General features: G+C 43.4%; 1 protein-coding gene across 4 annotated transcripts in view; it reads right to left on the bottom strand.

The window, feature by feature from the left end:
* Positions 1-24,673, bottom strand: part of PLXNB3 (plexin B3) — a 177,495-nt gene that overhangs the window by 21,525 nt on the left and 131,297 nt on the right. For all 4 annotated transcript variants that reach the window (XM_068248383.1, XM_068248382.1, XM_068248385.1 and 1 more), the window contains exons 12-25: positions 21,952-22,045; positions 20,236-20,405; positions 17,400-17,545; positions 14,760-14,865; positions 13,926-14,056; positions 13,661-13,837; positions 10,035-10,200; positions 8,761-8,994; positions 8,285-8,446; positions 7,930-8,078; positions 7,623-7,723; positions 6,652-6,869; positions 4,594-4,772; positions 3,956-4,022 (exon numbers count right to left, since the gene is read on the bottom strand). In XM_068248383.1, the coding sequence (XP_068104484.1) occupies positions 3,956-4,022; positions 4,594-4,772; positions 6,652-6,869; positions 7,623-7,723; positions 7,930-8,078; positions 8,285-8,446; positions 8,761-8,994; positions 10,035-10,200; positions 13,661-13,837; positions 13,926-14,056; positions 14,760-14,865; positions 17,400-17,545; positions 20,236-20,405; positions 21,952-22,045 (2,100 nt within the window). The remainder of the gene's footprint in view (positions 1-3,955; positions 4,023-4,593; positions 4,773-6,651; positions 6,870-7,622; positions 7,724-7,929; positions 8,079-8,284; positions 8,447-8,760; positions 8,995-10,034; positions 10,201-13,660; positions 13,838-13,925; positions 14,057-14,759; positions 14,866-17,399; positions 17,546-20,235; positions 20,406-21,951; positions 22,046-24,673) is intronic.

Here is a 24,673-nt window from a genome sequence, read left to right as displayed (position 1 = left end):
ATGATTTCTGTTCCTTGGGGATTAAAGTGATAATAGCTTTATTAGAGAGGTCAGAGAATGTCTTGCCTTCTAAGCTTTCGTTAACCAGTTTGCAAAAGGGTGCTGCTAGATCTGGAGCAAAATTTTTAAAGAATTCACTTGTGTAACCGTCAGGCCCAGGACTTTTTTTATTTACCAGTTTTTGAACTACATCTAAAAATTCCTCTATTTTATTGGTTCTCCCAGTTCCTCTTGGTCTAAATTAGACAGTGTGGGCAGTTTAACCTTATCTAAAAAGGAGGCGGGATTTGTTGATCCTTTTTCCTCCTTCAAATTATACAGGTTGTTATAGTATGTGTAGAAGGCTTCACTTATTTCCTCTGTGTCATGCACCAGGGTACCATCTATATTTTTGATTTTTTCAATGAATTTTTTGGCCTTTTCCTTTTTAATCCTCTCAGCCATTATTTTCCCTGATTTATTTAGGTAGAGAGTCTTAGTCCGACATACTTTTTCAAAATTTTTTTTGCATTTCATATTTAGTACCTCATTTAACTCCCCTTTAGTCTGAGCAATCCTATCTTTCAACAGAGCGGTTTGTTCTGCTTTATGTTTATCTTCTAGTATCTGTAACTGATCAATGAGTTTATTGATAGCTTCTGTCTCACCTTTCCTCTTGATTATTTCTTGCTTTATAATTTCTCCTCGTATGACGCACTTCATCGATTCCCACAACAATTTTCCCGATATGGTCGGGTGTTGGTTATTGTCCAGAAAATCCACAATAGCTGATCTAATCCTTTGTGCAATTGCTTTATCCTTTAATATATCTGAGTCTAGTCTCCAGAGTCTTGCCTGCTGTCTTACTGGTCCCCATTTTAATGTTAAGATTACTGGGGCATGGTCTGATAGGGAAAAATTCCCTATTTTGGCCTCCATCACATCTTTTACGTAGGGTTGTTGTATCAGGAAATGATCTATTCTTGAATATGTATCGTGGGGGATAGAGTAAAACGTATAGTCCTTTATTCCTAAATTTAAAATCCGCCATATATCGATAAATTTTTTGGCCCTAAATATATTATTTATTTTTCCCCTTAAATGTTTAGAAATTGAGGTTTTTTTCCTTGAGTTGTCTATTGATGGGTCCATAGTCATATTAAAATCGCCCCCCAAGATTATCCTTCCCTTAGCCCACGTCTCTATATTTTCAGACAACTTCTTAAAAAAAGTGAGGAGGCCCTTGTTCGGGGCGTATATATTAATCAGGGTGGTCCTTTCCCCATTAATTTTCCCCCTAAGGATCAAAACTCTAGCCATTTCATCACAAAATTTATCTTCTAATTCAAAATGTAGTTTTTTTATTTATGATGATTGCTACCCCGCAGGTTTTTTTCTGGAGACTAGACCCAACAAACCATTCTCCAAAATTCTTACTGTCCAAATAGGGAATTTTCCCTTTTTTGAAGTGCGTCTCTTGGAGGAATGCAATATCAATTTTATTTCTTTTTAACTCATCAATAATTCTATTTCTTTTTTGGCCTGAGTTGGCTCCTTTTATATTCAAAGTTTCTATTCTTAAAATATTCATTTTATTATAAACTTTAAAAATCTATTTGGACGAGGAAAGGAGAGACACTGGGGGGGGGGGGGGGGGGGGGGGGGGATGTGTTTGGGGAGGGGGCGGGGGAGAAAACTGACGAGAGTGGATCGCTAAACTCGGAAATCTCAGATTAAATTCTCGGCTATTCATTTCCTCTGTCGTTCCCAATTCTCTTTCATTCATCTCACTCCGCACCGTCCAACCAATTAAACATTCCCAGTCATTCCTTAGTTTCAGATTTCGAAACTTGCTCCCAAATATCTTTCTAGAGAGCCATATTGTGTCCGACGACACTTTATTTCCCCATTTCATATTTTCTTAGAGGGAAATAACAAAAAAAAAAAGAAGAAAAAGTCCGGAGGGGGAAAGGAGAGGAGTCCCCTCCTTAATTAATCATTATATCTATTTATGCCCTATTCCTGAATTACTTAAATATACTTATTTTTTAACTTGCACCGCCCAAGAGTCCGCTTCAAGTTGGGTCTTTGGAAGTGTCACTTCATCCCCTGCCCATCCTTCTATTTCTATTGCGGGACAGTTTAATTTCTGAAGAACTGGCTTCAAATCCTCTCCATCTTTCACAGTAATTGATTCCGTGTCTGTTATGATGGTGATTGCCAGGGGAAAGCCCCATTTGTATTTCCATCCTTTTTCTTTTATTCTGTCTGTTAATGGTTTTAATAGCCTACGTCTTTGTATCGTTCTATATGATAGGTCATGGTACAGCTCAATGCTATATCCTTTATACTTCAAATTCCTGTAGCTTCTTGCTTTCATCATAATCATCTCCTTTTCTTTAAATGAGAGCAGTCTACACAGAACGTCTGTGACTTGGCCTTCTGACGTCTTTTTCCCTTTCCCTATCTTATGTATTCTTTCAATCTCCACATTACTTTCGGCCTGTGTGATCAGTTTAAAAATTTCCTGCGCCCATACTTCCAAATCGCCTGTTGGGGTAGAAGATGGTATACCTCGAATTTTAATGTTATTCCTTCTGGTTCTGTTTTCCAAATCATCCATTTTTGTTGCCATTTCTTTAAGTTGGTTATTATGTTTTATTAATGCTTCTGATTGCGCTTTATCAGTTTCTCCCAGCTTCTTAGTGTCTTTTTCTACCGACTCTATCCTCTCTGTCAGGTCTGCTACAGCCTCCCTGAGTGGTCTCAGCTCCTGTGAAACCGCTTCCCTCACAGATATCATGACGGATTCAGCCATGGAAGCCTTAAGAGATTCTGCGAAGTCCGAGAACATTTTCTGCAATTTATCCTCAAAGGCTTCTCGTTGTGGGTGCGTGTCGTATTTCCCTTTTACCTCCACTGCCCCCGCAGCTGATTTTTCCTTTGTTTTCCCCTCACTTCCCCCTGGTTCTTCTCCTTTTGCCCGATCACCTGGTGCTGGCGGTATTTGGGATCTAAAGCGCGGTGAGTTACATAACTCCTATTTTTTTTTATGATTTATCACCTCTGTTAAGGAAGAAGTGCTTCTAATTGCCACTGCTAATACAACATGGAGATGGCAGAATAAGTAAGGTTCCGGGACTAGAGGCAGGTGAGAGGACTAGAGGCCTTAACTGGAGGCAGGGGCCGGGACTAGAGGCAAGTGCCAGGGCACAAGGCAGGCACTAGAGGCAAGTACGAGGGCTTGAAGCAGTGACTAGAGGGGCTGGGTCTAGAAGTAGGGGCTGGGTCTAGAGGCAGGGTCGGGATAAAGCCACAACAGATGGATCGCAAGCATTGGTTAAAGCGGATCCGAGATGAAAAACTAACTATAACAAGTAACTTGTCTATATATCTTATCTAAAGTTTAGATAGTTTACACAGCAAATCTAGCTGCAAACAGCTTTAATAGAGTATGATCATTTCTTCCTGTGATACAGTGACAGCAGCCATGTTGTTTGTAAACATTACACAGAGGCAGGCTTATCTGCATCTTGAGGAAAAAAACCTAATGCCCTTCCTCCTCTCTGCATCTGAAATCTCTGGCTAGTAATACCTCCCCCTCCTCCTGCCCAGACTGAGCTCCCATGAGCCCTTGCTACTGTCAAAGTGCCTTGGCTCTCTGAAAACCTGTGGGCGTGACTTGTTTAGTTTATAGGGAATTAGAGTATTAAAACAAAAACAAAAAAGTATTTGGCTTGAGGAATGCCCTATAAACAATAGGAAAGGAACACAATTATGCAATGAGTATAAGTTCATCTCGGATCCACTTTCCAAGATTAATGGTTTCAGTTGAGTGTGGAGATCAGAATTAACAATAAGGTTAGGCATCTGGAAGGGGCCAACATTGGGGGAGGTCAGTGAGAAAGCAACAAATCATGGAGTTCTCTAGTCAAACCTCATTGGAGGTACAAAAACATAGTTTTTAGACACTAACCCGAAGGAAGGAGTGAAGACAGATGGACATCCAGTTGGTCAGCAGCTTCTCCACTATAGTTTCAGTCCTGCAAAAAGATACAGGAGTCTTTAATGCCATTCACAACTACAGACTACTCCAGCTGCAGAATATCATATATACTGAATAAAGGTGAACTCCACTCCTCAATTCACTAACCTTAACTCCTGTCTTTAATAACTCTTCTGAGCTGTTTTACAGTTATCACAATTATATCACCATGGTGATAACTGTAAAACAGCTCAGAAGAGTTATTAAAGACAGGAGTTAAAGTTAGTGAATTGAGGCCATTATTGTGTTGAAACACTCGGACATATAAGACACAAGAGGGTTAGATGCAAAGAACTCTTGAGGAAAAATTGACGCATTTGCCCAGAGCGACGTTTCAGTCTTCAGATGTTAGAGGAAACACAGACTGACTGGAGTTTATCAACAATTGCTCCACTTTGGCTTCAGTCTTGATAAATCAGCCCCACAGGCATGTTTAATATAGCAAAGCAAATCAGGAAGTACAGTAACCAACAGCTGCCAAAACCTGATTGGTTATTTTGGATTATTGCCCACCACTCCTGTTGAACCATACTCAAAGTAGATGTTCAGTGCCTACAACACTCATTTACCTGCGGAGAAGCAGCTTGGGGTTCTTGGCCACACACTGGTCTATCAAGTTGCACAGCAGAGTCTTCATGACATCAGTCAGATACTCCAGCTTGCCATGCAGAGCCACAGTAAGCAGCGAGGCGGCGTGACATCGATCGCGCTGTGACAAGGTGGGCTGTGCATCCAACGTCTCAATCAGCTGACAGAGGCAGAAACAAAGAACTGATTTTTAAATACCCAAGTGAGGTCAATAAAAAAACAAAACAAAAAAAAACTGAACACCTGTTCATCAACAAATTAGAGTGTACAGTAATGAGGGTTGTCTGGGTATACCAGCTGTATTCCAAGAGGGGGTCACGTAAACCACATTTCACACAGATTAAAAAATAGGTTCCCATTGAAAATCATAGTAATTGCGATTGTGTTCTATATGCATAATTTGACTCCTTTCACATCCTATAACGGTAACAGAAAGAAGGAACATTTCTGCACAGTTATCAGCACAGGTCGCTATCAGATTAAAGCAATGCGCAGCTGTAAGACTTCTCCAAGACTGCCCCCACACTCTGGAGCTCTCTCCCACCAGCCATCAGACTCACCTTTTTAGGCTCCTCTATCCCCATACATTAGAACCCTAATATGTTGTGCTAAACACCCTCTCAGCAAACTCATCTAATGCACCTCTAACCCCACACTTTAGATCAGGGGTCCCGAAAAATTTTGGGTCGAGGGCTGGGTCAACATACTTCAGACTGCTGGGGTGCCGGAGTATACATAAGATGATGTAGACGTCTTTGCGGGCCAGACAGTGAAGCATACCCAGGTGACAACCTGCAGTGGGCAGCAGTGTTACCTGATGTGGAATTTGATTGGAAACCAGGGAAATTACTGCTTTCTGGCTTCCATGTGGATGGGTGGTGCCAGCACTGCTATTCCATATGCGGACCACCAATATTTAAAGATGTAGCTGACCGCATCTATGAGTAATACATTTTCTGTGTGTGGGGCCAGTAAAAAAGGCTCAGGGGGCCACATTCGGCCCACGGGCCTTAGTTTGAGGACCACTGCTTTAAATTGTAAGCCTATGGCAAGGCCCTCCCCTCTTATGTTCCCAGCTTGATCATGCATTCTCATCCTAGACAACGGATGACATTATCCCCGACGGGCAACATCGCTGGGCCAGCCTGTACAGATGGGTGTCAGCTGTGTAGCTGACAACATCTTCTGTTACTATGCAGAGGGAAGCCGCTTGGCCAGGTTGATCTGCCGAGCGGCTGCCGCTGGTCGGGGGCCTCTGTAAACACGCCTGACGATCGGCTGAGGCGGACGTTATTGGCCGCTTCAGACAACTTTAGTCAAGCATGTCTACGAGGCTTTACCTTCATCGCATGATCTTTTTCATTGTTTTTCTTTGTTGTTATCCTTTTTGGATAACGAGTTTTAATTATAGCATCAAGTTTACTGCTAGCACTAAGACAATGAAGTGTTAAGGCTCGTACCCACAACGGGAAATTTGTGGAACTTTTTACAGTTACAAGCGATTGTTCCCACAATTTTGCGACGTGGATATGTTTGCGCAATGTCTTTCATTATTAATTTTTCACAACGTATCACATCATATAGATCGGCAACGACTCTCACGCCATACAGTAATCATCTGAACTATCGCTCACGCACGTTGTGGGCAGTCGCATGTTTTCCCGCGGTAGAAGATGGATCGGGGAACACTTGTTCGCCCGGTCACGTCGCCGTAGGTTCCCTGAACCATCTTCTGGTTAGTATGTAACTTTAGTTAAGGGGCTTTAGCTTTGAATGCAGCATTCCGTGTGGCGATGCCACAGGTCAGAGGTGTAAACAGAGTGCTTTGATGTCCCCTCCCAAGACCATTTGAAGTCAAGCATTATATCTGCATTGTTGAGCAAGGTTGTCAGGGAAACTTAGGCACAACTGTCCTGTTCATTCAATTAATCACCAATGTTCTCAAGGCTACAGACAGAAAGGTCCTCTACAGAAAGGCACGATAAAACAGTATAAATATTGGAATGGTATAAAAGGTATAGACTGAATGCTTCTCATACCTTAGTGAGGAATAATTTATTATTGAGGAGGTTGGAGAGCTGGTTCAGACCTTGTTCCACAGTCACTCTCCTGTTCTCAGGAACATCCAAACTCTTCCGTAGTGGAGAAACAGTGTCTCCAGGGAAGAAAATCTTTTCGATATAAGTCCTGTAGTCTCTGTAGGGAATGCCAGAGCCTTCGATATCACTTGTGAGATCCATCATCTCAGTCATGAGATCTGAAGGTAGAATAGAAGTGTTAAAAGTCAAAGAAAGAAGGATGTTTAGAAGTTTTTATGCTGCCCATAGATCTATTGATTTTGTGGCCCGATCGACCATACAATGGTCATTCGATAATACAATACATGTATAATACAATTATACATTCGATAATTTTACAAATTTGGATGAAGATTAATGCTGTAACAAGTATGCCTGATTGCGATGACCAACAAATGCGATGGAACCCCCGTCCACTGTCCCTCCCCCAAAGCTAAATGTGTCCCAACCACCCCCCCCCCCCTTCCTTAGCTGCCTTTACATTCTAAACTCTCACCTGCAGATGCCACAATTGTCCAGCTTCTCTCGGTCTTGTTTTCTGTTTCTCCACCTACAGGCGCGTGTGACGAAGCAAGCGCGCCATGTGCTATACACGGCTGTGTATGATGCCGTCGCTTATGGGGAAGCAGCAGACGAGACCGGGAGCAGCTGGACAGTCACGGCAGCCGGAAAAGGTGAGATTGAAATGTCAGAGCATAGGGAGGGTACATATACCTTCAGGGGGACAGCGCCCAGGTGGCGTGACAAGGCCGATTCATGAGAGAATTCATGCTGAAATTGATTGGGAATAAGCCTGTAGTGTGTGGACAGCCAACAGATTTCACTCTAAGCAGATTCATTCAGAGAGAGATCTGTCTCTTAGTCGATCTGACAATACATCGCTAGATGTATGGGCACCTTTACTGAACTGAGAACACTGAATGAAACATTACCGGTAAATTCCTTCCGACATTGATCTCCAACACTGGTTTCCAGGTTCTCCAGCTGGACAAGGACTTTCTTGTAGTCCCTCATCGCCATCTTACTCTGCCTCCTGTAAAACACCAACATCATATATTGAATGTATGCAGAGAGAGTATAAGTTGCCCTCACTCAAGACCGTGTTAGATAAACGAGACTCAACAGGTCTTTTCTTTCCATGAGTCCGGACTCATTTTAGGCACAAGAAAAAACCAGCAAAATCTTAAGAAACAGCAAAGAGAGATTATAAAAGAAGATTATAAAGGTACAGATTCCTACCTGTACATGAAGATAATTATTAACACAACAGGGACAAGCAGAGCAGCACCAACTCCAAGGCCAATCTTGGCCTCTTTTGGAAATGTAGATTGTCCTTCCGCGTCATATTTCACTAGTCCAAGATCAAAGCGAAGATTACCCATGTGAACCTGAACGACACCAGAAAGCAGAAGGACATCAGAATTTAACACAGCATTGGGTGATCTGAACCTATTATAGAATTGATCAGTTTGCTGGGTCTGAACTAAGATTCTAAAACAAAAGCACTCTATTGGACTGGAAACCAGAGGTGCACCAACCAGTATGTTTTCATGGTCAAGAAAGTGGATTTTCACTTATCCAGAAAAGTACTCACCATGAACTCAGGAAGAGAGGATCCTGCATCCAAAGGCTGTGGTGCAGTAAGTGGCGGCTCACAGTATAGGTGGTTGTGAGTGAGTGTTTTCACAATACAGGTACCCTTTCCAATCACTGCTCGAACTTCTTGTTTACTGATTCCAGAGTCCAAACCTTCACCCTACAAAGAAGATGGAGACCTTCTTTAACCCAACCATGCTACAGTAAAAAGGTAAGGTTGATTAAACGGACACATTTTCATTTTCTAGAAGACGTTTCATCAAAGCAAATTAAGAGCTTCAATTAGCTTGACTATTGGCTGGAGCAAGTGTACTTCTAAGTTTGTTAGAAAGGCAGATGTTGCTCCTCTGCATGAGTGATGAAGGGTCTTCTAAGGCCCCCAAAAATGCTTAGTTCAAGCTACCTTTTTTTTTCTCTTTGGGTTCTCCGTAACTTTATAATCTAGACAGTTCAAAGAAATGTTACTTAGATTACCTCTATGTCCAGCACATTCCCAGGTTTTAAGCTATATGGTTTGCTTGGGTTGTCTCGATTCAGACGTTTAAGGGTGGGGTTTTTCTGGTAAGTGAAGTTCTCCCCGAGACTGCTGAATGGGATTCGAATGTTGTCCAGGATGAACACCACATCCACAATGGTGGAATTTTCAGGAACTGAAGGGGAACGGCATTCCAGGAGTGTGGAGGAGTTATGAAGGCACGGTTCACTTATCTGTAAGAAGAATTCATAGTGGTTATCTGGCCCGTCCATGGTATTCTGTGGAGGGATTAGGGCCCATTTCCACTATCGCGAATTCGCATGCGTTTTTCGCATGCAAATTCGCATAGCAATACAAGTGAATGTGACTATTTCCACTTGTCAGGATTCCTTTGCGTTTTTCTGTGCAGAAAAAATTAGCATGGCAGAGCCATCAGAATACGCATACCGCTATGCGAATCGCATACAATGTATTTAATAGGAAATTCGCATGAGGTTTGGGTATGCAAATTTTCATGTGAATTTTTATGCGAATTCGCATAGAAACAATGGAAAAGCACACCAGCACTGCCATGGTTAAATTCGCATACATCGTCATCCATGCGAATTCGCATGGAAATTGACATGAAAATTCGGATAGACCCGCATGCGAATTTTTAGCGCGGCGATTCGCACCGCACAAGTGGAAATGCAGCCTTAGAGAGCAGTCACGGGACATTGAGCTAAGGCTTCAGAATCCAGTGGTCTACAGCAACGGTTCTCAAATTGTTATCTAGGGACCGCTGATGGGCTAGCAGGATGGGTCAGGTGGTCCCCAGCCAGGAACATCTTTGGCTGTATTATGTTGAATTCAGAGATCGAGAAATAAAAAAGCTGGCAAATTAAATTCCATTTCCTGTTTATTTATTTTAAGCATTTATATAGCGCCAACATATTACGCAGCGCTGTACAGAGTATATTGTCTTGTCACTAACTGTCCCTCAGTGGGGCTTACAATCTAGTCCCTACCATAGTCATATGTCTATGTATGTATGGTGTAGTGCATGTATCATAGTCTCGGGCCAATTTTAGGGGGAAACCAATTAACTAATCTGTATGTTTTGGGGAAGTGGGAGTAAACCGGAGTGCCTGGAAGAAACCCACGCAGACACGGGGAGAACATACAAAATCCTGGCAGATGTTGACCTGGCTGGGATACGAACTGGGGGACCCAGCGCTGCAAGACGAGAGCGCTAACCACTACTGAAGGAGATGTGAAACACAGGAGAGCTCACCTCTTGCACAATATTCTGTCCCACTTCTCTCTTCCGCCGCCTCTTCCTCCGGCTATTCTCATCCTCGCTGTAGAGATCCTCCGGAGATGATCTGTACAGGATACTCATACGCGGCATCTGGACGACGTTCAGGTTCAAACCAGTGACAAAAATACTCCGCCCACCACTGCAGAAAGAAGAGTTACACAGGTTAAGCACAGGTGGTACAGGAACTCTATAGGGATTTGTTTTCCTTTCTTCTAATGGACTGACACCTATAAGCTTGCTGAGTACGCCTGATAGGCGGGGTTTGTGTGTTTTTTCGCAAACAGCTGTGCCAAGTTGACTTTTGTATCTGCATCATTTTTGCATCAAGGATATCAACAATTGGCTGGGAGTTGAGGATATATCTCACCTAATTCTGCTGCATCTACGTAACTATCAATTGAGTGCAATATTGGATCCACTCTTTAGGTAGCCATACACTGGTCGATTTGCCATTAGATCGACCAGCTGACAGATCCCTATCTGATCGAATCTGATCAGAGAGGGATCGTATGGCTGCCTTTACTGCAAACAGATTGTGAATCGATTTCAGCCTGAAACTGATCACAATCTGTTGAGCTGCTCCTGCCGCCTGTGCCCCCCTCCCCCCCCCCCCCGTATACATTACCCGAAACGCCCTCTATTTGAACTTCCTGGTCACTGCAGTGACGCCCGGGAGCCAGCGTCAGGTAATGTATACCTGATCGGATCGGCCGTCGCTAGCGACGCGCACCCTACCCGCGGGCGATCGAGGGTAATTTCCCGCACGGCGCTTTCGATGGACCGATCCGATTTCGGGAGGAAATCGGATCGACGGGTGCGTTTAGCGTGAACGATTGGCAGCAGATTCGATCCCAAGATCGAATCTGCTGTCGAAACGGCCGCGAATCGGGCCAGTGTATGGCCACCTTTACAGTATATGTAACAGGTTGGACTAAGAGATCTGTTTTGGGCTGCGCAGCCACAGCGACAATCCGTGTGCACACAAACTTTATTCAATTTAAGCTAGGTGGTGGTGTTTGGAGGGGATATGTGGGTTTGGGAGATGGGAGGGTCTGGTCAGACTGCTGTCATGTGATTTTATATATTTTCTGTTTGTAAGTGTTAAATAAAGTTTTGTATTTTTATACATACATATTTTTGTATTCAATCGGGACATACCCCTCTTAGATTCTACATCAAAATTCTTTTTTCTTTCCTTTATTCTACTTTTGGATAAATGCATGTACATACATTAATTAATCATGGCTCAATGTGACCATTTACATGGCTCTCAGGTGATAATAGCATATTTGTACATGCAGAGAGGGAAATCACACAAGCAGTAACAGAAATAGAACAGACTAGATGACATACACCAAAAATGAGATCACTTATCTCAGGGAACACCTCTTTGTAAAGGTTGCCAACCTGTGTAATGAGCTACCCAATATGTACAGTGGCCCCTGAGGCTCTAAGCAGGCTGCCTCGCAGCCAGCTGCAGCAATGCCTAAATCTCCTGTGCTGGCTTGTGCATGCCATGTGACCTGCCAATTATGCAAGGAAGTAAAGAGCCAAGAGAGTATCAACTGGGAAGTGCAGGCAAGCTAATAACGCTATTTAATGTGGACCTGAACTCTTGCATTAGACTAAGGAAAACACAGAAAAATCCACCCTGTATGTGTTTAGAGAGAAGAGCCTGTATAATTCCCCCTCATCTGTAAGTAATCACATGTGTAATTTGATCTCTCAGCTGTGTCAGCTCAGAAATGTGTCAGTCTCCACAGCTACAGCTAATGTGTAAACACAGGATGTTAACCCTTTGTCTGCTTGTTATTATTATTATTTATTGTATTTATAAAGCGCCAACATATTACGCAGCGCTGGATATGCTTCAATGAAAGCAGGACATAGATACACTGAAGACTTATTGCAGGAGTTCTTTACGCTGTAACAAAGAATTGTTTTTCTTTAAAGGTTATTATGCTGTTGCTTGGCAATAGCTCAATAGGTTAACCAGATAAGTTAGTATTTTAAATGAAAAACTGAGGCCAGGGGCAGAAGAAAAATAAAAAAACGACAAAAGGTCAATCACCCTACAAACTTCTTGGTGAGAAAAACTTTCTAATATACAAATATCAACACACCTAGAGAGGGAAATAAAAACGCAATCATGGCAGAAGGTGAGCTTTATCTAATCTAATGCAATCTACAACAACTTTATATGCTGCTCTGTTTTTTTCACAAAGGTCATTTTCAAGCAGTTCAGGAGTAATTTAAAGGACAACTGAACTGAGAGGGATATGGAGGCTGCCATATTCAGGGCCGGGCCGAGGCATAGGCTGGAGAGGCTCCAGCCTCAGGGCGCAGTGTAGGAGGGGGCGCACAATTCATTCAGCTGTCATTTCTAATTGTGTATGAAGCAGAAATACATAAGAAAAGGGGATACATAGCAGTGACTGCAAGCCAGATAACTAGACATTAACGTGTTGGGGAGGTTGTGGGCCCTGGGGCACCTCTTAGTCTAATAGCAATCAGTGTGTGACGGCTGGGGTGGGAGGGATGGAGGGGCGCACTTTGGTGTCTCAGCCTTCGGTGCTGGAGGACCTTGTCCCGGCTCTGGCCATATTCATTTCTTTTTAAATAATACGAGTTGCCTGGCTGCCCTTCTGATCTTTCATGCATCACAAGTATCTGAATCACACACCTAAAACAAGCATGCAGCAAATGCAGTCATCAGAGGCAGAGGATCAGCAGGGCAGCCAGGCAATGTGCATTGCTTAACCCTCCTGGCGGTTTGTAAAAATCCGCCAGGGGGCAGCAAATACGTTTTTTAAATTTTTTTTTTTTTCATGTAGCGAGACGAGGTCTCGCTACATGATAGCCGCTGCTCGGCGGCATCCCCCCAGCCCCTCCGATCGCCGCCGGCGATCGGAGATCAAGAGATCCCGTTCAAAGAACGGGATCTCTTGGAGGGCTTCCCCCGTCGCCATGGCGACGGGGCGGGATGACGTCACCGACGTCGTGGCGTCAAAGGGGACTCCGATCCACCCCACGGCGCTGCCTGGCACTGATTGGCCAGGCAGCGCACGGGGTCTGGGAGGGGGGGCAGCTGCGGCGACGCGTATAGCGGCGGCGATCGGACACTGCACGCAGCTAGCAAAGTGCTAGCTGCGTGCAGCAAAAAAAAAATTATGCAAATCGGCCCAGCGGGGCCTGAGCGGTGCCTCCCGGCGGCATAGCCCGTGCTCAGCACGGGCTTACCGCCAGGGAGGTTAAAAAGATTAACTACAAACTAAAAGGGGGAGATTACTAACAATTTGAAATAATGCATATCCGTTGCCACGGCAATGCGTCTCTGTGAGGAGGTAGTGGGGAGGACTGACCTTTATGGCTTTATGTAGTTTGGCACTACAGAAACACATGTAATGTATACGTGTATATGTGATTGGGGAAACTAACACTCGCTACTATTGTACCTGGCCATAGGTACGAGCGTTTTGCATTTGGAGTTCCAACCCCCTTTCAAAGGAAATAAATATGTCAGTCTCCATATCTCCTTCACTTCAGTAGTCCTTTAAAGCAACAAAGGAATAACCGAAATCATGTCTCAGTTTGATTACCCATAGAAAGCTTTAGAAGGGACGGCGGAGGAGATGGTGGGATCTTCTGTGTAGTTGTAGAATATGCCCTCCAGCGTCCGCTCCACTGATCCATAAAACACACGGATGGGCACCTCCTCCTGCACAGTGCTGGGGCTGGTCATGCAGTATACCTCCTCATCTGACACATTCTCACATCTGAAGGGAAGACAAGAAATACGCCTCAGTATACCGGAGCCAGCCACAGAAACAGATACAACACACACATATAATCTGTATTACTGACACTGCGCAGGGCAGATCCCCCACAGTCACTGTGATCTTATCCCCGGTCAGCAGCTTGCTCCCTGAGATGGTGATGTTTGTACCTCCAGCCATGGGACCTCTCACTGGAAACAGGGAATACAGCCGGGGGTCCTGCAAGGGTGATACAATCACAACCATACAATGGTTATTGCATGCAAGGATTGTATTTAAGTGTAGCTGAATAGAAAAAAAGTCCACCAAATGGGTACCTACCTCAGTACAGATAATCAAGAGGCTTCCCCTACACCCCTCGCCTCCACCGATCCAGACCTGGATCCTCCCAAACCTCTTCAACAAGGGAATGCAAAAGAGTACTTGCGGCCACGCCTCAGTCCATGAAGGAGCGCAACCTCACTGAGCAGGTGCAGTATACCTAACACCTGTGCAATCTGGCTTGTCTTTCTCCTACGAGTGACTCCGTGCTACTGAGCAGACACAAGGCGTCCAGCACCTGCACAATGTGTGGCCACGCCCATTTACAGAAAGGAGTGCGGCCGTGAACTTCCAGAGGGTCCCTGTGCTGGATCGGTGGTCTTGAGGAGGGTGTGGAAAGCCACTGGAGGAGCCAGAGCCATCCCTCTACTGAGGTAAGTATCTGACTTTTACTTTTTTTAAACTTACTTTAAATAAACTGTTGCACAAAAAGGCATTAATGCAGTAAATGAAGAAAGAATAACTATCAAATTAACAGCCCAATAGTGCTAAGGCATAGTTAATAAAGCTTTAAAATATCTAATATTTTCACAATAAAGTAACATAACTACAGACTGACTCTTCAACAAGACGACACTGGGATGCAAACTGCAAGACTCGCCTGGTAATAGAAATGCTGGCTGGAGACTCCAGGGTCACGGCCATTCACCGACACCTTCACAAGGCCAGACTCCGCCCCCTGGCTGGCCGACAAACTGCACACTACCCTAAAGGGTGGAAAAGAATGCATAAAATCCTCATAGGTCTTTTGAATTACAATGTCCTAGGAAATAACCAAAGATAACACAAGTAGTTTCAGCTTCACACTTGTTTGTGTTCTAGATTATGTTTCGCTGCTGCTATAAGAATCTTCCTCAGCTCAAACGAAGTAAGGAAGAAACACCCAGACACTTGCATGCACAGATAATCCACTTTATTCATTACATTTAAAGTGGCCATCAACTTTTTCTCTAGAATTGTTAATTCTGACTGAATATGCCAGTGATCTACTGATCACCGACCTGACTGAGGTATAGAAAAGTATCTCAATGGGACTATTTGAGCACTAAAATACAGACAGAAATTCTAACATTTCCAAGCTTTATTCAAATTTCAATAAAAAAAAAAAATAAACTTGATGCCCCTTATACACTTACTGTGTTCTGTCACTTCCCCCTATTGCATCTCGCCGCAGTGGCCATTAAAGTCAATGGGACATGTTACAGTGTCTGTGATGCCCCCGAAGTGGTCCGGCTGATGCAGAGCCTGCAGTGCGTCGTTGCGCACTGCACACAATACTGGAAGCAATACATCTTAATGGTAACGTGTATGCTTTGAATTTCTTTTTCGTGGGGCGCATGTACAGGTGGTGTATTTCCTGTCTGGCAAGGGTGAGGCTTTTTGGGGATGGGTTGTTTCTGGTTCCCTGTCGGTGAGTCGGCCGCATGTAAAACTGGGTGTCACGGTGCGGTAGCCATTACACTAGGTGTAAAAGGAACCTTAGCGTTTACAGTTCACACAGCTTGCAAATAGAGACAGGCACAGAACAGGCAGATAACATTTATATTGCGCTTTTCTACTGGCAGACACAAAGCACCAGAGCTGCAGCCACTGGGGCACACACAGTATGCAGTAGCAGTGTTAGGGAGTCTTGCCCAAGGTCTCCTTACTAAACAAGTGCTGCCTTACTGAACAGGAAGAGCGCGAGATTCAACCCTGGTCTCCTGTGTCAGAGGCAACATGCACCAGTATTGGTAATGTCTCAAACCACACGCCAACTATGTATGTATTTGTACACTTTTGTATTGCTGGATGTCCTGATTGTACTTCTCATTTATGTATGCTCTCCACTCTTTTCTGCATGCTTGTTTCTGGTGGGATGCTGCCAGGCAACTGGTATAGGAAATAAATATGGCAGCCTCCATATCCCTCTCACTTCAGTTGTCCTTTAACAGCACGGTCACAAATGTTGAAGCCAGAATTCACAATGTAAAAACTACATAATACCCAGGTAGCTCAGGGTGACCCTGAACCACTAAGAAAGCATAGGGGGCTAAAAGAGACTGAAAAACCCTCCTACGAAAAATCAATGCTGAGTATAATTTTGCCCCCTTAAAACTGAAGACATTTGTGATAATTCAGCTTTAAATGACAACTGAAGCGGGAGTGATATGGAGACTGACATGTTTTTAAGCAATACCAGTTGCCTGGCTGTACTGCTAATCCTCTGCTTCTAATACATGTAGCCACAGACCTTGCACAATCATATGCAGATAAGGTGTTTCTGGTACTATTGTCAGATCTGACTGGACTAGCTGCATGCTTGTTTCTGGTGTTATTTAGACACTACTGCAGCCACATAGATAAGCAGAACTGCCAGGCAACTGTAATTGTTTAAAAGGTAATAAATATGGCAGTTGCCATATGCCGGCCACTTCAGGATTCCTTTAACGGAGTACACTAACTGCTTTCTAAACATAACTGGCTTTATTTGCATCTGCTATCCAGCAGAGGGCGCTGGTTCACCACAGCAAGAATTGTGGGCAATACTCCAGCGCAGTAAAGCCATTAAAAGTGCGGCTAGATCCAGCAACCTACAGAGACATAAACACGTCTATTTCAGGAAGCATTCTGTTTGATAGAAGCCAGCTACTGGAAGTTTTATGAGCAGCTAGACACCAAAATTAAATAGGCCTGAACAAGGCAATTGGCTTGTAGTGAATACGCCGCAGTGTTTTAAAGAGGAACTCCAGTGAAAATAATGTAATAAAAAAAAAGTGCTTCATTTTTACCATAATTATGTATAAATGATTTAGGCAGTGTTTGCTCATTGTAAAATCTTCCCTCTCCCAGATTCACATTCTGACATGTATTACATGGTGACATTTTTACTGTGGGCAGGTTATATAGCTGCTCCTAGCTGTTTTGGCTGTTGCAGACAGCTATAAACAGCCATTTCCTGTCTGTGAACATTGTTACATTGTGGCAGGTTGCCCAGAGTACCGTATGGTACCAGAGCCTCTTGTGGGAGGGGTTTCAGCACAAAATCAGTCATACAGCGCCCCCTGATGGTCTGTTTGTGAAAATCATATTTCTCATGTAAAAGGGGGTATCAGCTACTGATTGGGATAAAGTTAAATTCTTGGTCGGAGTTTCTCTTTAAAGGAAGTCCAGGGAATCATGAAAGCCTTTTGTTAGTTATACATGTAACAATGACAGCAGAGCATGAGGGTGAGAGGGCAGCTGAGCACTGTGTACTCACCTGTTAGAGACAACATATAAGTCTGGCAGGACTGTGCATGGCTGCTCACACACGGTCACCGACACCTCCTCTGCTTTCTGGCCCATATTGGCTCCAGTTATAGTTATATTCGTTCCCCCATCAATAATTCCAGTCGATGGAAAAAACTATTAAAAACATACAAAAAAAGAATGGTCAAGGGAATTTACTGGTAGTTGAGAGGAAGCAGTATTGTTGATGGGAAATATGGGTGGAGTCTTAATAGATATTAGTTTAGCTAACAAAACTGTTCTGACAGATCGATGGCTTGTCTTTCTAAAGCTCAACCCCACAAACCTATATTCTATTTGAGGGCGTCTCCGAAAAAGTGTAACTTCTTTAGTGCCCTCTCTCATCCACAGTACTGGCCACAACCTTTGGAGGAATGATTCGGTGACATCACTGCACTCTGCTCAACAAGTATACAGAGGTATACCCAAGACCAAGCTTTATCAGCACTGCCACAAATGTTGGCTTCCCTGACAAATCTCAAGGTAAAACTGCAGAATACCCAGAATGCTCATGGTGACCCAGAACCACTGGGAAAGTATACAGAGCTAAAAGCCCTCCCACTCAACGTATAACTTTGCCTTCTTAAAACAGAAGCTATTTGTGATAATTCAGCTTTAAAGAGGAACTCCAGTGAAAATAATGTAAGAAAAAAGTGCTTCATTTTTACAATAATGTATAATTGATTTAGTCAGTGCTTGCCCATTGTAAAATCTTTCCTCTCCCTGATTTACTTTCTGACATTTATCACATGGTGACATTTTTACTGTTGGCAGGTGATGTCAGTGGAAGTAGCTGCTGCTTGCTGTTTTGCCAGGACCATGGTTCTCACAGTTTCCTGTTGGAGTAGTTTCACCACAATATCAGCCACACAGAGCCCCCTGATGACCAGTTTATGAAAAGGAATAGATTTCTCAAGTAAAAGGGGGTATCAGCTACTGATTGGGATGAAGTTCAATTCTTGGCCACGGTTTCTCTTTAAGTGAGAAAACTTCAATTTCCCATGATGCCTCACTCCAGAATATGCAAATTATCTCTATTCCCCAGAAGCCAGACTTACATTTTGATCCGGTGGTGTATACCAAGCCTATAGCTTGATGTGGCTTAGTAAAATGTATAAGTTCTAGGTTGCTATACACCAGCGGTTCTGGGTGGAAGTCTGTCTTCAGGGGGATAAAGAAATTAGTTGCATATTTAGAAGTGATGCATCATGGGAAACCACAAATGCTCACTTAAACCTCACTTCCTGACTTAAAGAAGAATTATCGCAAATAACTTCTGTTTTAAGAAGTATGCTCAATGTAAAACGAGTGATAAAAAGGTCAGGAAATGAGAACCTCCCCTCCCCTGGAAGGAAATGGAGTCTAAAGACGGCTTGTTGGCCAATTAATGGTATCATCCCGATTCAAAACGTCCTGCTTTTTCTGATGGCTAACATGGTACAACACTACTCCTGAGGATACTAGAGGGCAGAGGAATCCTGATCCTGAAAAAAGCCTGGGAAACACTTCCAAGTACAGGCAGTCCCCTGCTTACAAACGACTCAATTAGCAATGTTTCATACATACAAAGATGTCCTCATATATAAAATATACACCACTGTTTTTGTGATTACATATTCTTGTTGTTACATTGTACAGTATTGTATAAGCTGTTATAAGTAGATTAAAACACGTTAAAAGCAGACTGAACACAAACCCCCCCCCCCCCCCCCCCCCAAAAAAAATGTTTTTACTATACTGTATGTCCAAAAGTCAATCATTTATCCACATTTTACCATGTTTAAAGCTAATGGGAACCTGAAAAAACAAACAAACAGATACTTACAGGAGAGGGAAGATTCTAGGTCCTATAGAGCTTTACCGCTCCCTCTAACGGTTACCTCGTTGCAGCGCTGGCTCCCCTGTTTGAATACCCCACCAGAGGAGGATTTGAAGGTCTTCGGGAGCACATGGATGGCTCTGTACTGCGCATGCGTGAGAGAACGTGCTCGCACAGTACCGATTGGTTGAATACTGCTACAGGGGTGACAGTGCTGGAACAAGGGATCTATGAGAGGAGCGGGAAGGCTCTTATAGGACCCAGAGCCTTCCCTCCCCATAGATAAGTATCTGTACGTTTGTTTTTTTTCAGGTTCCCATTAGCTTTAAAGGATACCTTATCCCAAAAGAAAAAATTAAAAACAGGGGGAGCAGGCATGTGTAGTGGGCTCTCCTAATGCCCAATGTTCCCCTCATTCTTCGACGCCCTCCGTTCCTCTCTACCGACCCTCTGAAGCTACTTCCTGGTTGGGAGGGTCGGCGATGACTGCACAGGCGCTGCCCAGCAACTTGAATCTTTGACTGCACACTCACTCTGCGTCACAACTACGTAGTGTGCATACGTAGTGCTCCTGGCCACGGGCGAGCCATCAGGGATGCGCAGTCGTCACCCAGGAAGTAGCTTCAGAGGAATGGAGGTTGCAGGAGAGTGGGGAGAGCAGTGTGCATGAGGAGAGCACTCTACACATGAACATATGACTATGGTAGGGTTTAGATTGTGAGCCACTCTGAGGCACAGTTAGTGACAAAACTATATACTCTGTAAAGTGCTGTGGAAGATGGTGCTAGGGAAGTCCTAAATAATATTTTGGAGAATACACACGTTGTAAGGTGAACACATATGCAGCATCAAGAAAACACACACACACAAAAAAGATGCCACATGGAAACGGGAGGGCTAACAGAAATCCAGTGTTTATGGACAACACATTTTTTTCCATTTTAGATTCCGGTCTTCTCTATTATTACAATAGCCAATCATTATTTACCGAGTAAATGTGTGGTGTAGGACAGACGTCAATGGTGGGCTGATCACACTGCTCGTCATGTACACACAATGGTTTGTCCTCCTCGCCACACCACTTGCACATGTACGCCGGGTCTAAGGCTTGGCAACGGCTGCAGTCTGACTGTCCTACGGTGCAGTTATATAGCGTCACTGTGGGAGACAGAGGGACAAAACAGGGGTCACGCAGGAATAGACAGAGACACACACTGAGAAATGTGTTTAAAGGGAACCCGAACCGAGTAAAATTATTTAAAATAAACAATGATGTACCTGCAAATGAATATTACATACTTACCTCACCGTCAGTTCCTCTCAGAAGCTCGCCATTTTCTTCCTACAGCAATTCCTTCCAGTTCTGACAAGATTTTATCAGCTGCTTTCAATTATATATCAGTTGCTGTTGATTATAACTGAAAGGACAACTGAATGTGCAAGGTAATGTCCATGTTTCCCTATGGCTCAAGTGGGTGATATTGCAGTTTAACAATGTGCTGACCAGGAAGCGATTATGGGGTAATGGCCATTTTCAAAATGGAGGACAGAGAATTCCACTGATCTCAGTGGACAAACAGGACGTAGGAGAGGAGATTGATGAGTAGACCACCCGGGAGGTAAGTATGAGTGTATAGGTTTATTTTGACTTTTTTCAGTTCAGTTTTGCTTTAAGCCTTATACACTTGTACAAGGATTGTCACCCATCAGGGGATCAGGATCGATTCCTCGCATGATAGTTTGGGGCCCGATACTGTACAAATGTGACACTTGTCCGCAAGCTAGCGACATGCCGGTTGCAATGAAGAGGTGAAGCGCCTTCCCTCCAGTGGAGAGAACCATGCTTGGCGGTTGCTTTGGCTTCGGGGGTCATTAAATATTAGGCATGCAGGACCTTTAAGCATTTCGGGCGGCCGATGTACACACGAGATGCATGTGAGAATCTCGTCCAAGGCGAGCTTTATCATCCACCGAGACCAAGTTCAATGTTGCATGTATACGTAGCTTTATCCATTCAGCATGGCTCTGTACGGATTACCATGAACGATAAGGCAAAATAAAAAAGTCTGGCACTATAGTGTTTATTGTGCAGAAAAATGACACAAAAAATGCAGATATGGTGAACATCAGCAAGATATGATAGTCATTGACAATTCAAAGGGTCATACCGGTAGTGTCTCTAATGGTACCTGGGTGTAGGTGGGAGGCAGCAGTGTTGGGTGCCAGAGGGTGCACGGCCTAACGACCGTTTCGCGTGGCTTGCGCCAAGCTTTTTCCAAGGTGGGTGTGCATCCACCTTGGAAAAGCTTGGCACAAGCCACTCGAAACGGTCGTTAGGCCGTGCACCCTCTGGCACCCACCGCACCACCTACACCCAGGTACCATTAGAGACACTACCGGTATGACCCTTTGAATTGTCACTTTTTGAATGACTATCATATCTTGCTGATGTTCACCATATCTGCATTTTTTGTGTCATTTTTCTGCACAATAAACACTATAGTGCCAGACTTTTTATTTTGCCTTATGGTTCATGATAATGCCTCTCCTTTATTAGTCTTGAGCACATAGTTGTTTGGGTGTACAATTTGCTTTACCAGCATATGCCCCAAGTGCCTGCCAGCTCTCCCATACGTTCTGTATGGATTACCCTGCACAGGATAAATACAGCGCGTCCTGTAGGTAGGTACAGCTAATTAATTACCTTCTATGTTGTCCTTATTGTCTACGCGGTACAAATCCCCCTTCTTCACATAAACAGTGACTGGATGCTCAAACACATGCAGCGGGTACTCATACTGTAACAGAAAACAGAGAAAATCGTCATTTCATTCAGAATTATAGGTAAGAAATTCAATGGGAGATTCAAAGTTATAAGTTGCTGAAGGAACGTACGTCAATTTTGACTTTTCCTGTTGAAGCCTAGAGACCTGACCCTCCCCTAGACAAGATTGTTAGTCATTCCAATCATTCTGATGAAGACACACGTTCGGTGTCGAGACATGTTAATGAGATTCTAGTTGGGGCGCCCCATGGGATCTATTGGAATACGCTGTCTTGCAAACTGAAGTTTCCTGAGCCAGACCAGTGGACCTTGATAGACTGGTGTGAGCTGGAACGCAGGGAAGAAGCAGCAAGACGCACGGAAGTGACGTCATTGGTTAGAACTCTGACCCAGGAAGCATTACTGGCGGCTGCCGCAAAGTACAAGGAGTGACGAGTGGTGTCTTGAGCGGGACCTGCTATCCCCGCCTGGCTCTATCTTTACGGCAGGCGGGTGTGGACGAGCCTACCAGTTTTGGTTCCCCTCTTCCTCCAAGGTAACGGCTGCGGGAGCGTGGGATCGATTTCGCCGTCTGCTACAACTTAAGGTGCGGACATAGATACGGATCTTACTACCAGTAAGCATATATGCCACATGTAATCTATTAGAGCAAGTTAGCAACTTGATACCTATAAGAATCAATTTTGATTGGATTATTTCTGATAATCCTGGAAACTGTATTGGGACCAGTGCAATAACAAGGAATAGAGACCCTGCGGGGCTTCTGCACAAGTAAAGTCTGTGAAGTTCTATTTATTTATGACATTTTCTGATTTTAAAAATATTTTTACTTTTTGATCTTATGAATTTTTGAATTTTTTACAATTCAAGGTGCACCTACTTATTTTTGGGGGCTCATCAGCATACTCTCAGGTTGGATGCGTGTATGAGTGGATTGAGAATTGGTATGCTATATGAAATTTTATGCTGTACCTAAAACTTATTTTATGTTAATTGAACAATAAAGAGACATCACTATTATTGTGGAAAGTGCCAGCGCTCCTCACATCATTTGTTGAAAGATTGTTAGTCATGTAAAGGAAACGTGTACTGAGAGACATATGGAGGCTACCATTACTGGGTCCCTCCTTCTGAAAATACTTGTATATCTGCCCTTCATGCCATACAATTCCTGCAGGACATTCTGAAACACTGCCTTTATCCCATTAGCAGCTTCAACAGAGTTATCTTGTTTGAGGTAAGTGCAATGCTTTTGACCTCCATTGGCAGAAATCATTGTGCTGTAAATTCTTGGAATGCTTTGAAGTCTCTCTACTAGCAGAAAATATAGAAACTGAAAGCAGGAGTCCTCTGTTATTGTCTCACACTGCTCCCCTAGTGACAAGTGGCTGTAAATACACATTCCAGCAGTACTATTTAGTGGCAAGCAAATGTAACAAATGAGAAATAAAAAAAAAAATGTGCTGAAACAGATTGGCCTGGAGCACTTGCAAGCCCCTAAATAAATTGGCTGCTAAAGGGTTAAGGGTCCGTTTCCACTACACACGGTGCGATAGGGCACCACATTGAAACTGCAGTCAATGCTAGTCAATGGGACAGTTTCTATTGATGCAAATTTACAGTCGCCATAAGATGCTGTGTAGTGCTGCTAAATTTATGAATAGTATGCTGCAGTTTGTACTTTTTTTCTCCTACCGCACTTCATTCTGTAATTGAATTGAAGCCATTATATTTCTTTGCTATCATTGAAGCCAGTTAAAACTAGAAAACGTAATGCTGGCTAGCTTTTATGAAAATCCTGCTGCAGGCATTTTGGATGAGCTATTTCACCTCCATGAGGGTCAATGGAAAATGCCAGAGCCAGTGCCAAAGAAAACCCTAACAAGTACCAGTCTCTGCCTCTCAATGCCAGTCAGGAGGAAGCATCTACTCTAAAGTACCTGTCAGTGGAAGTGGTGTTCAGTAGGGATGGTCAATAACATACAAATAATTTTGTGGTGATGCAGGATTATGCAAATTTTGTATGCAAATTTATGCATCTTGAAAATAGATCAATCAAATTTCACCTCAGCAGGATTTGATTGGTTCATTTTTTAAGCAGCATACATTTGCATAATGCTGCATCAACTCGAAATTATTTGCATGTCAACGACCATCCCTAGTGTTCAGTATTTTCTGCATAAATGAGCCTTAAAAGTGCCCATTAACAGGTCAATTACTTTCTCAAATGCGATCATTTGATCAGAGTCTTACGATCGAATTGTACAGTAAACAGAAATTCGGCGTGAACCAATTTGATGGTCAGCTAGAATACAGAATTTTGATGATTACGATTCTACGATCGTATCTGAAGAGAAAAAGCATCCTAATAGTCTCATTTATGGCGACAATAGATAACTACCTTCCGCTACTTACAATCCTGCAGATCTGATGGAATTATTGCATCTGAGGAAAATATTTTACCATTAATGTGCACCTTTATAAGAAACTTAAAGAGAACCTGTACTGAGTAAAAATATATAAAATAAACACATAAGGTAACTTCAAATGAACATTACATAGTTACCTTGCCATCAGTTCCTCTCAGGAGCTCACCATTTTCTTCATACAGTGATCCCTTCCAGTTCTGACAACATTTTGT

This window comes from Hyperolius riggenbachi, chromosome 8 (assembly GCF_040937935.1).
Source record: "Hyperolius riggenbachi isolate aHypRig1 chromosome 8, aHypRig1.pri, whole genome shotgun sequence".
Taxonomy (NCBI): Eukaryota; Metazoa; Chordata; class Amphibia; order Anura; family Hyperoliidae; genus Hyperolius; species Hyperolius riggenbachi.
Note: the sequence above shows the minus strand (reverse complement) of the source record. Positions and strands in the feature narration are given on the sequence as shown.